Below are 11,120 nucleotides of genomic sequence, written 5' to 3' on the forward strand. Positions count from 1 at the left end.
GCTCTCTGACCCTATTTTTACTCTCTAACCCATGTTGTTAAAAGACTGTACAATCCTATTGGTTATAAATGAATATACACACGCCCACTTGGCCAAACCAGAGAGTGTTGGTGGGCGAGGCTTATTACATCAGTGGGTGTGGCTTACTCAAGTTATTCTTCAAGTGGGTGTGGCAAAACCTAAGTGTAAAAGAGTGGGTGTGGCTATCCATGATAGGCCACGCCTGTAATAAAGAAGTACACTCGGCCAGGCTGGGTAGAAGCACTTTATTCAGTGTAAGACCCTCATCTGCATGGAGACCGTGGGTCTGGGGGTGCAGAGCTCACAGAGAGGGGGTGTCAGGAGATACCAGGTAAACTCCCGGGGGCCCTCCTGCTTCTAACCATCAGTCCCTATATCTGTATGGGAAGCAGGAGGCTACAGGGAAGAATAAATGGCGGAAAGGGAAGAGACTTGGGTACTTGAGGGTGGGGGAGAGTGGGCCAATGGGGTTCTTCGCTGGTCCCTTGGCACCCCAGTCCGACACGGCACAGACGTAGGCAAGAAGTGAGACGCTGGGGGACAGAGAGAGGGACAAACTCCTGCCCAATCAGGAGTCAGTAGGAGCCTGGAGCCATTATTTGTGGTAAAAGCGCTGGTTCTGTCCATGTTGCATGAAGGGGAGACGGGGGTTCTGCTGGGGGGAAGCCTGGAACCCAGACTGAGAGAGAGAGAGAGAAATTAGTGCGAAGCTCCACCCACTGCGCCATCATTCTGCCACTTAAGTACCCCTCCTTACCCAGCTGGCATAGTAATGGGGGGCAGGCTAGTATGGCAGCTAATGGGGGCACTCACACAGGGGCAGGCTTAGTATGGCAGCTAATGGGGGGCACTCACACAGGGGCAGGCTTAGTATGGCAGCTAATGGGGGGCACTCACACAGGGGCAGGCTTAGTATGGCAGCTAATGGGGGGCACTCACACAGGGGCAGGCTTAGTATGGCAGCTAATGGGGGGCACTCACACAGGGGCAGGCTTAGTATGGCAGCTAATGGGGGCACTCACACAGGGGCAGGCTTAGTATGGCAGCTAATGGGGGGCACTCACACAGGGGCAGGCTTAGTATGGCAGCTAATGGGGGCACTCACACAGGGGCAGGCTTAGTATGGCAGCTAATGGGGGCAGCTAATGGGGCACTCACACAGGGGCAGGCTTAGTATGGCAGCTAATGGGGGGCACTCACACAGGGGCAGGCTTAGTATGGCAGCTAATGGGGGCAGCTAATGGGGGCACTCACACAGGGGCAGGCTTAGTATGGCAGCTAATGGGGGGCACTCACACAGGGGCAGGCTTAGTATGGCAGCTAATGGGGGGCACACACACAGGGGCAGGCTTAGTATGGCAGCTAATGGGGGCACTCACACAGGGGCAGGCTTAGTATGGCAGCTAATGGGGGCAGCTAATGGGGGCAGCTAATGGGGGGCACTCACACAGGGGCAGGCTTAGTATGGCAGCTAATGGGGGGCACTCACACAGGGGCAGGCAGCTTTAGTATGGCAGCTAATGGGGGGCACTCACACAGGGGCAGGCTTAGTATGGCAGCTAATGGGGGGCACTCACACAGGGGCAGGCTTATTATGGCAGCTAATGGGGGGCACTCACACAGGGCAGGCTTAGTATGGCAGCTAATGGGGGCACTCACACAGGGGCAGGCTTAGTATGCAGCTAATGGGGGGCACTCACACAGGGGCAGGCTTAGTATGGCAGCTAATGGGGCACTCACACAGGGGCAGGCTTAGTATGGCAGCTAATGGGGGCACTCACACAGGGGCAGGCTTAGTATGGCAGCTAATGGGGGCACTCACACAGGGGCAGGCTTAGTATGGCAGCTAATGGGGGCACTCACACAGGGGCAGGCTTAGTATGGCAGCTAATGGGGGTACTCACACAGGGGCAGGCTTAGTATGGCAGCTAATGGGGGCACTCACACAGGGGCAGGCTTAGTATGGCAGCTAATGGGGGCACTCACACAGGGGCAGGCTTAGTATGGCAGCTAATGGGGGCACTCACACAGGGGCAGGCTTAGTATGGCAGCTAATGGGGGCACTCACACAGGGGCAGGCTTAGTATGGCAGCTAATGGGGGCACTCACACAGGGCAGGCTTAGTATGGCAGCTAATGGGGGGCACTCACACAGGGGCAGGCTTAGTATGGCAGCTAATGGGGGGCACTCACACAGGGGCAGGCTTAGTATGGCAGCTAATGGGGCACTCACACAGGGGCAGGCTTAAGGGGGGCACTCACACAGGGGCAGGCTTAGTATGGCAGCTAATGGGGGCACTCACACAGGGGCAGGCTTAGTATGGCAGCTAATGGGGGCACTCACACAGGGGCACCAAGCACCAGCCCAGGGAAACCATGGAGGCGGGAATCTTACCGTGTGCGGCTGCTGAGGGGGCGTCCCATGGGGGTACCCGCCGGGGGAGGCGGAGCGGGAAGGGTGGGTGTAGGACAGGGCAGACTGCAGAGAGAACACAACAGAGGCATTTAGTATGGGAGGCAAATAAATATATGGGGTAAAGAGGTGGCACAGGGCACAAGGAGGTTTAGGAAAGTGGAGCAAAATGGGGTATTTGGGGTAAAACCAGGAGAGTGGGTGTAGAATAGAAATGAGGTAGAGATAAGAGGGCGGAGCAATGAAGAAGAGACTGACAGTTGGGGAGAGAAGTGCCACACACTCCTACTACTGGAGGAACTGAGAGCCAATAAGCACGTGCCGATACATGTCTAAATGGCTATTGGTGGATGTCCATGTGGGTGGGACAGGAACTCCGTATGGTTGGCTTAGGTGGGACTCTCAGTATGTGGGGATGGGCCGCCGTGCCATGTGACAGGAACTCCGTATGGTTGGCTTAGGTGGGACTCTCAGTATGTGGGGATGGGCCGCCGTGCCATGTGACAGGAACTCCGTATGGTTGGCTTAGGTGGGACTCTCAGTATGTGGGGATGGGCCGCCGTGCCATGTGACAGGAACTCCGTATGGTTGGCTTAGGCGGGACTCTCATTATGTGGGGATGGGCCGCCGTGCCATGTGACAGGAACTCCGTATGGTTGGCTTAGGCGGGACTCTCATTATGTGGGGATGGGCCGCCGTGCCATGTGACAGGAACTCCGTATGGTTGGCTTAGGTGGGACTCTCAGTATGTGGGGATGGGCCGCAGTGCCATGTGACAGGAACTCCGTATGGTTGGCTTAGGCGGGACTCTCAGTATGTGGGGATGGGCCGCCGTACCATGTGACAGGAACTCCGTATGGTTGGCTTAGGTGGGACTCTCAGTATGTGGGGATGGGCCGCCGTACCATGTGACAGGAACTCCGTATGGTTGGCTTAGGCGGGACTCTCAGTATGTGGGGATGGGCCGCCGTGCCATGTGACAGGAACTCCGTATGGTTGGCTTAGGTGGGACTCTCATTATGTGGGGATGGGCCGCCGTGCCATGTGACAGGAACTCCGTATGGTTGGCTTAGGTGGGACTCTCAGTATGTGGGGATGGGCCGCCGTGCCATGTGACAGGAACTCCGTATGGTTGGCTTAGGTGGGACTCTCAGTATGTGGGGATGGGCCGCCGTGCCATGTGACAGGAACTCCGTATGGTTGGCTTAGGTGGGACTCTCATTATGTGGGGATGGGCCGCCGTGCCATGTGACAGGAACTCCGTATGGTTGGCTTAGGTGGGACTCTCAGTATGTGGGGATGGGCCGCCGTGCCATGTGACAGGAACTCCGTATGGTTGGCTTAGGTGGGACTCTCAGTATGTGGGGATGGGCCGCCGTGCCATGTGACAGGAACTCCGTATGGTTGGCTTAGGCGGGACTCTCATTATGTGGGGATGGGCCGCCGTGCCATGTGACAGGAACTCCGTATGGTTGGCTTAGGTGGGACTCTCATTATGTGGGGATGGGCCGCCGTGCCATGTGACAGGAACTCCGTATGGTTGGCTTAGGTGGGACTCTCAGTATGTGGGGATGGGCCGCCGTGCCATGTGACAGGAACTCCGTATGGTTGGCTTAGGCGGGACTCTCAGTATGTGGGGATGGGCCGCCGTGCCATGTGACAGGAACTCCGTATGGTTGGCTTAGGTGGGTGGAGTAGGAACTCAGCTGGGATTGTTTAGATGTGAGTTAGAGGAACTCCGGGTATTTCAGTTGGGTAAGTAAGGGGGCAGAAACTCAGTGTAGTTGGTTAGTAGTGGGAAGACACTCCATGTAGTTGGTTAGGTGGGTGGCCAAGCTCCATGTTTGTCCTTGGTGGGTGGGGCAACAATGTCACATGACTTGGTGGATAAGGAAAGTATCCTGATGTTGTTGCCTTAGGTGGGAGGAGAAGAGCCCCATAGGTGGCAGTTAATAGAAACCTGGTTGGCCCATTTAGCTGAGGGGCTTTAATGGGGGGAGGAGTATTGAGAAGCACCAAGATGCCACACTGACTGGGGGTCTCTGTGCCCATAGCAAAGGTGAATGTGGGCGGAGACTACACAATCAAGCGGAGTCAGTGGCACACAATAAACGGGTTCCCACACAGGGTGAGATGCCCGCCATTGTGCCCACAGTAATGCCAGGCTGAGGGGGCAGGCTTACCTTGGCCGGCTGCATGGGCACCGCTATCTGCGGAGCGGGAAGGAGAGTCTGCGCCGGGTGCAGAGCCTGGGGGTGCATGGGACGCAGGGTGGACTGGGGAGAGAGAGAAGAGATTGGACTATTAGCAGCCTCCCTGTACTGTAATTGGCCGGGGGTCTCCTAGCAGCTGTAGGACAGGGGGGAGAGGTTGGCACTCACGGAGTCGGTGAATCCAGACTGCTGGTTGGCGTGTTCCAGCTGCTTCTGTAGGGGGATGCCAGTGCTCGTGGGCATGAAACCTGCGAGACAGCAAAACGTACAGGGGGTGAGAGTGAGAAGGGTCTGTGGGCAGTGGCAAATACATTGGGCACTGGGTATCAGTAGGAAGTGAAGAGACAGCCAACATGAAATGGAGAGAGAAGGAAAGAGAGAGCGCCACAAGTATTAGAATATAGTGAGAGGGGTCACAAGGGAAAAGAAATGATATAGAGACAGGGAGGCACAGAGCTGGGAGACTTCTATGGTGCAGCAACTAAGCATCGCCAGGAAGCACCGACATACACACCAGGAAGTAGGACTAAAGGTAATATGGGTACAGGAAGTAGGGACAGGGGCATCAGGAAGTAGGGACAGAGGCATCAGGAAGTAGGGACAGAGGCATCAGGAAGTAGGGACAGAGGCATCAGGAAGTAGGGACAGAGGCATCAGGAAGTAGGGACAGGGGCATCAGGAAGTAGGGACAGAGGCATCAGGAAGTAGGGACAGAGGCATCAGGAAGTAGGGACAGAGGCATCAGGAAGTAGGGACAGGGGCATCAGGAAGTAGGGACAGAGGCATCAGGAAGTAGGGAAGAAAAAGATGGAGAAATAGGGACTGAGGCATCAGGAAGTAAGGACTGAGGCACCAATAAGTAGGGACAGAGGCACCAGGAAGTAGGGACAGAGGCATCAGGAAAGGACTGAGGCACCAGGATGTAAGGACCGAGGAACCAGGAAGTAGGGACAGGGGCATCAGGAAGTAGGGACAGAGGCATTAGGAAGTAAGGACTGAGGCAGCAGGAAGTAGGGACAGAGGCATTAGGAAGTAAGAACAAAGGGAACAGGAAGTAGAGGCAGAGCTATCAGGAAGTAGGGACAGGGGCATCAGGAAGTAGGAACAAAGGGATCAGGAAGTAGGGACAGGGGCACAGGAGGTAGGAACAGGGGCATCAGGAAGTAGGGACAGGGGCACCAGCACGTAGGGACTGAAGCACCAGGAAGTAGGGACCGAGGCATCAGGAAGTCGGTAAGAAAAAGATGGAGTAAGTAGGGTCAGAGGCATCAGGAAGAAAAAGATGGACCAAGACACCAGGAAGTAGGGAACCAAGGCACCAGGAAGTAGGGACCAAGGCATCAGGAAGTCAGGAAGAAAAAGATGGAGTAAGTAGGGACCAACGCTGGTTGGAGGAGATCACATGGTTACAGCTGAAATCTGATTGGATGGGCAGAGTTTAGGAATCACTCCCTGTTCCTTTAGTCACCATTAAGCCAATAAAAGCTGAACTGAGGTACAATTAAGCCCTGGCCGTATAAATAGAAATGTGCCGGCTGTCGGGGGCTATAAATGGACTGTCAGATCACATGGTGGGAAGGGCACACTGCCACCTAGTGCCAACCCGCATTATTACTTATTTCTGCCCCTGCCAGTCTCATAGGGTTCCTTACTGCTCACTGCCCCAGTCACAGCTCAGAGGGCAAGTAACTTAGATACTGTTGCCTAAATCTGGCACGTGGGCACTCCTGTAATAGAGATGAGCTGGGGGTTAGAGGTGACTCTGCCTTGTGGCACGTGGGCACTCCTGTAATAGAGATGAGCTGGGGGTTAGAGGTGACTCTGCCTTGTGGCACATGGGCAATCCTGTAATAGAGATGAGCTGGGGGTTAGAGGTGACTCTGCCTTGTGGCACGTGGGCAATCCTGTAATAGAGATGAGCTGGGGGTTAGAGGTGACTCTGCCTTGTGGCACGTGGGCACTCCTGTAATAGAGATGAGCTGGGGGTTAGAGGTGATTCTGCCTTGTGGCACGTGGGCAATCCTGTAATAGAGATGAGCTGGGGGTGATTCTGGACCTGACATATTTGGGCTCTGTGGGGCCCATTAGTCCACGGGTGAAGATTTAGTCTCTAGGCCTTAGGGTCACATGACATGGCTACTAAAGCCTCGGATTGGCAAATTCTTCCCTCGTGTTTCTCCCCACAATGTTGCCCTGGGGCAGTAAAGGGTAAGTGAGAGACGCGGCCGCTCACCTGCATGGGCCCCAGTATAGTGACTGTGTACGGCGAATCCCGGCTGCTGGTGGGAGAGGTACTGCATGGTCTGGAAGGCCGAGGGTCCTGCACAGGGGGACACAGGGGAGAGACGGGTTAAATTTATTCACAGAAAGGAGAGAAAGGGGTTAATGTTGCATCAAAGGATTCTGTACTTTATACAAAGGGCAAACAGGGAACATGGAGTTAATGTCATTTAAACACAAGCTTTATTTCTAGCAGCAGTCAAACGGTTAATAATTATTCACACAGGGGAGGGTCTGACTGTTGCACCAATGTAGCACGGGGACCTGTCTGTGCCGGAGGGTCCGACTGTTGCACCAATGTAGCACGGGGACCTGTCTGTGCCGGAGGGTCTGACTGTTGCACCAATGTAGCACGGTACCTGTCTGTGCCGGAGGGTCCGACTGTTGCACCAATGTAGCACGGGACCTGTCTGTGCCGGAGGGTCTGACTGTTGCACCAATGTAGCACGGGGACCTGTCTGTGCCGGAGGGTCTGACTGTTGCACCAATGTAGCACGGGGACCTGTCTGTGCCGGAGGGTCTGACTGTTGCACCAATGTAGCACGGGGACCTGTCTGTGCCGGAGGGTCTGACTGTTGCACCAATGTAGCACGGGGACCTGTCTGTGCCGGAGGGTCCGACTGTTGCACCAATGTAGCACGGGGACCTGTCTGTGCAGGAGGGTCTGACTGTTGCACCAATGTAGCACGGGGGGGAACCTGTCTGTGCCGGAGGGTCTGACTGTTGCACCAATGTAGCACGGGGACCTGTCTGTGCCGGAGGGTCTGACTGTTGCACCAATGTAGCACGGGGACCTGTCTGTGCTGGAGGGTCTGACTGTTGCACCAATGTAGCACGGGGACCTGTCTGTGCAGGAGGGTCTGACTGTTGCACCAATGTAGCACGGGGACCTGTCTGTGCCGGAGGGTCTGACTGTTGCACCAATGTAGCACGGGGGGAACCTGTCTGTGCCGGAGGGTCTGACTGTTGCACCAATGTAGCACGGGGACCTGTCTGTGCCGGAGGGTCTGACTGTTGCACCAATGTAGCACGGGACCTGTCTGTGCCGGAGGGTCTGACTGTTGCACCAATGTAGCACGGGACCTGTCTGTGCCGGAGGGTCTGACTGTTGCACCAATGTAGCACGGGGGGGACCTGTCTGTGCCGGAGGGTCTGACTGTTGCACCAATGTAGCACGGGGACCTGTCTGTGCCAGAGGGTCTGACTGTTGCACCAATGTAGCACGGGGACCTGTCTGTGCCGGAGGGTCTGACTGTTGCACCAATGTAGCACGGGGGGGAACCTGTCTGTGCCGGAGGGTCTGACTGTTGCACCAATGTAGCACGGGGACCTGTCTGTGCCAGAGGGTCTGACTGTTGCACCAATGTAGCACGGGGACCTGTCTGTGCCGGAGGGTCTGACTGTTGCACCAATGTAGCACGGGGGGGAACCTGTCTGTGCCGGAGGGTCTGACTGTTGCACCAATGTAGCACGGGGACCTGTCTGTGCCGGAGGGTCTGACTGTTGCACCAATGTAGCACGGGGGGGAACCTGTCTGTGCCGGAGGGTCTGACTGTTGCACCAATGTAGCACGGGGACCTGTCTGTGCCGGAGGGTCTGACTGTTGCACCAATGTAGCACGGGGGGGAACCTGTCTGTGCCGGAGGGTCTGACTGTTGCACCAATGTAGCACGGGGACCTGTCTGTGCCGGAGGGTCTGACTGTTGCACCAATGTAGCACGGGGACCTGTCTGTGCTGGAGGGTCTGACAGTTGCACCAATGTAGCACGGGGACCTGTCTGTGCCGGAGGGTCTGACTGTTGCAACATTGATTAGAGAGTCAGGAGCAGCAGTTACACAGTAAGAGTTATATTTACAAACACAGACAGGGCCTTTCATTGGAAAAACCAAGAATGGTAGGTTCTTACCTCTTATTGGCTGACTCCCTGCATAATTGACTGGGCCGGCCTGTCCTGGTCCAAAGCTATGCTGTGATTGGCTTACAGTGTAAGGGCTGTGGCTGGATTGGCTGCTCTGGTACTGGCCATGCTCTGCTGCTGTGGGGCTGAAGGAGGTCTGGGAAGGGTAGTGGCGCCCCTGAGGGGGGGAGAGAGGCAAAATCAGTATATGGGGGGGGGGGGTAGGGAAGATATGGTGAGACAGGGAGAGTCCAAGAGGGAGGAAATGGAGGGGAGAAGTCTTCTATGGTCTGCCCCCCATCACCCAATATTTATCTAATATCTGTATAACTTATACCCCATCTCCATCACTGTGGGTTAGCCCCCCCATGTATCTCTGTGGGTTAGCCCCCCCGTATCTCTGTGGGTTAGCCCCCATGTATCTCTGTGGGTTAGCCCCCCCGTATCTCTGTGGGTTAGCCCCCCCGTATCTCTGTGGGTTAGCCCCCATGTATCTCTGTGGGTTAGCCCCCCTGTATTGCTGTGGGTAAGCCCCCCCCCGTATCTCTGTGGGTTAGCCCCCCCGTATCTCTGTGGGTTAGCCCCCCCCCGTATCTCTGTGGGTTAGCCCCCCCGTATCTCTGTGGGTTAGCCCCCATGTATCTCTGTGGGTTAGCCCCCCCCCGTATCTCTGTGGGTTAGCCCCCCCGTATCTCTGTGGGTTAGCCCCCATGTATCTCTGTGGGTTAGCCCCCCTGTATTGCTGTGGGTAAGCCCCCCCCCGTATCTCTGTGGGTTAGCCCCCCCGTATCTCTGTGGGTTAGCCCCCATGTATCTCTGTGGGTTAGCCCCCCTGTATCGCTGTGGGTAAGCCCCCCCCGTATCTCTGTGGGTTAGCCCCCCCCCATCTCTGTGGGTTAGCCCCCCCGTATCTCTGTGGGTTAGCCCCCCCGTATCTCTGTGGGTTGGCCCCCCCGTATCTCTGTGGGTTGGCCCCCCCGTATCTCTGTGGGTTAGCCCCCCGAATCGCTGCGGGTTAGCCCCCCGTATCGCTGCGGGTTAGCCCCCCGCATTGCTGTGGGTTAGCCCCCCTGTAACAGAACAGTAAGGGTAAGAGGCAAAAGGGGGTAATCACAAGGGAAGGGCACAATGATTAGGGGGAGGGGGCAGATTTATATGACTTACAGCAATGACTGGGGGCCCAAACATCTGCTTGGCTCGATCTGACAAAAGTGGGCCGGGCCGAGAGTGACCTCCTGGGCTACCTGAGAAACACAAACATACGGAGAGATCAGGAGACCCTACCGTGTATATTAATGAGCAGAGAGCTGCCTGCCGTGTATATTAATGAGCAGAGAGCTGCCTACCGTGTATATTAATGAGCAGAGAGCTGCCTACCGTGTATATTAATGAGCAGAGAGCTGCCTGCCGTGTATATTAATGAGCAGAGAGCTGCCTGCCGTGTATATTAATGAGCAGAGAGCTGCCTGCCGTGTATATTAATGAGCAGAGAGCTGCCTACCGTGTATATTAATGAGGAGAGAGCTGCCTACCTTGTATATTAATGAGCAGAGAGCTGCCTACCGTGTATATTAATGAGCAGAGAGCTGCCTACCGTGTATATTAATGAGCAGAGAGCTGCCTACCGTGTATATTAATGAGCAGAGAGCTGCCTACCGTGTATATTAATGAGGAGAGCGCTGCCTACCGTGTATATTAATGAGCAGAGAGCTCCCTACCTTGTATATTAATGAGAGAGAGCTGCCTACCTTGTATATTATGAGAGAGAGCTGCCACTTGTATATAAGAGCAGAGAGCTGCCTACCGTGTATATTAATGAGCAGAGAGCTGCCTACCGTGTATATTAATGAGGAGAGAGCTGCCTACCGATATTAATGAGCAGAGAGCTGCCTACCGTGTATATTAATGAGGAGAGAGCTGCCTACCTTGTATATTAATGAGCAGAGAGCTGCCTACCGTGTATATTAATGAGCAGAGAGCTGCCTACTTGTATATTAATGAGAGAGAGCTGCCTACCGTGTATATTAATGAGCAGAGAGCTGCCTACCTTGTATATTAATGAGCAGAGAGCTGCCTACCGTGTATATTAATGAGCAGAGAGCTGCCTACCTGTATATTAATGAGCAGAGAGCTGCCTACCTTGTATATTAATGAGGAGAGCGCTGCCTATGTGTATTAATGAGCAGAGAGCTGCCTACCGTGTATATTAATGAGCAGAGAGCTGCCTACCTTGTATATTAATGAGGAGAGAGCTGCCTACCGTGTATATTAATGAGGAGAGAGCTGCCTACCTTGT

At 55.1% G+C, this 11,120-nt stretch overlaps 1 protein-coding gene across 1 annotated transcript; it reads right to left on the reverse strand.

The window, feature by feature from the left end:
* Positions 1 to 251: 251 nt before the first annotated feature.
* On the reverse strand, positions 252 to 10,068 carry gps2 (G protein pathway suppressor 2; the record flags this gene model as incomplete). Its single annotated transcript, NM_001114246.1, is given in 7 exon segments — positions 252 to 700; positions 2,416 to 2,499; positions 4,617 to 4,709; positions 4,815 to 4,894; positions 6,880 to 6,966; positions 8,834 to 9,002; positions 9,989 to 10,068. Coding segments are annotated over 7 exon segments (677 nt in total), but the record flags the coding sequence as incomplete, so codon positions are not given.
* Between the last annotated feature and the right edge of the window lie 1,052 nt (positions 10,069 to 11,120).

This window comes from Xenopus tropicalis, chromosome 3 (assembly GCF_000004195.4).
Source record: "Xenopus tropicalis strain Nigerian chromosome 3, UCB_Xtro_10.0, whole genome shotgun sequence".
In the NCBI taxonomy this organism is placed as follows: domain Eukaryota; kingdom Metazoa; phylum Chordata; class Amphibia; order Anura; family Pipidae; genus Xenopus; species Xenopus tropicalis.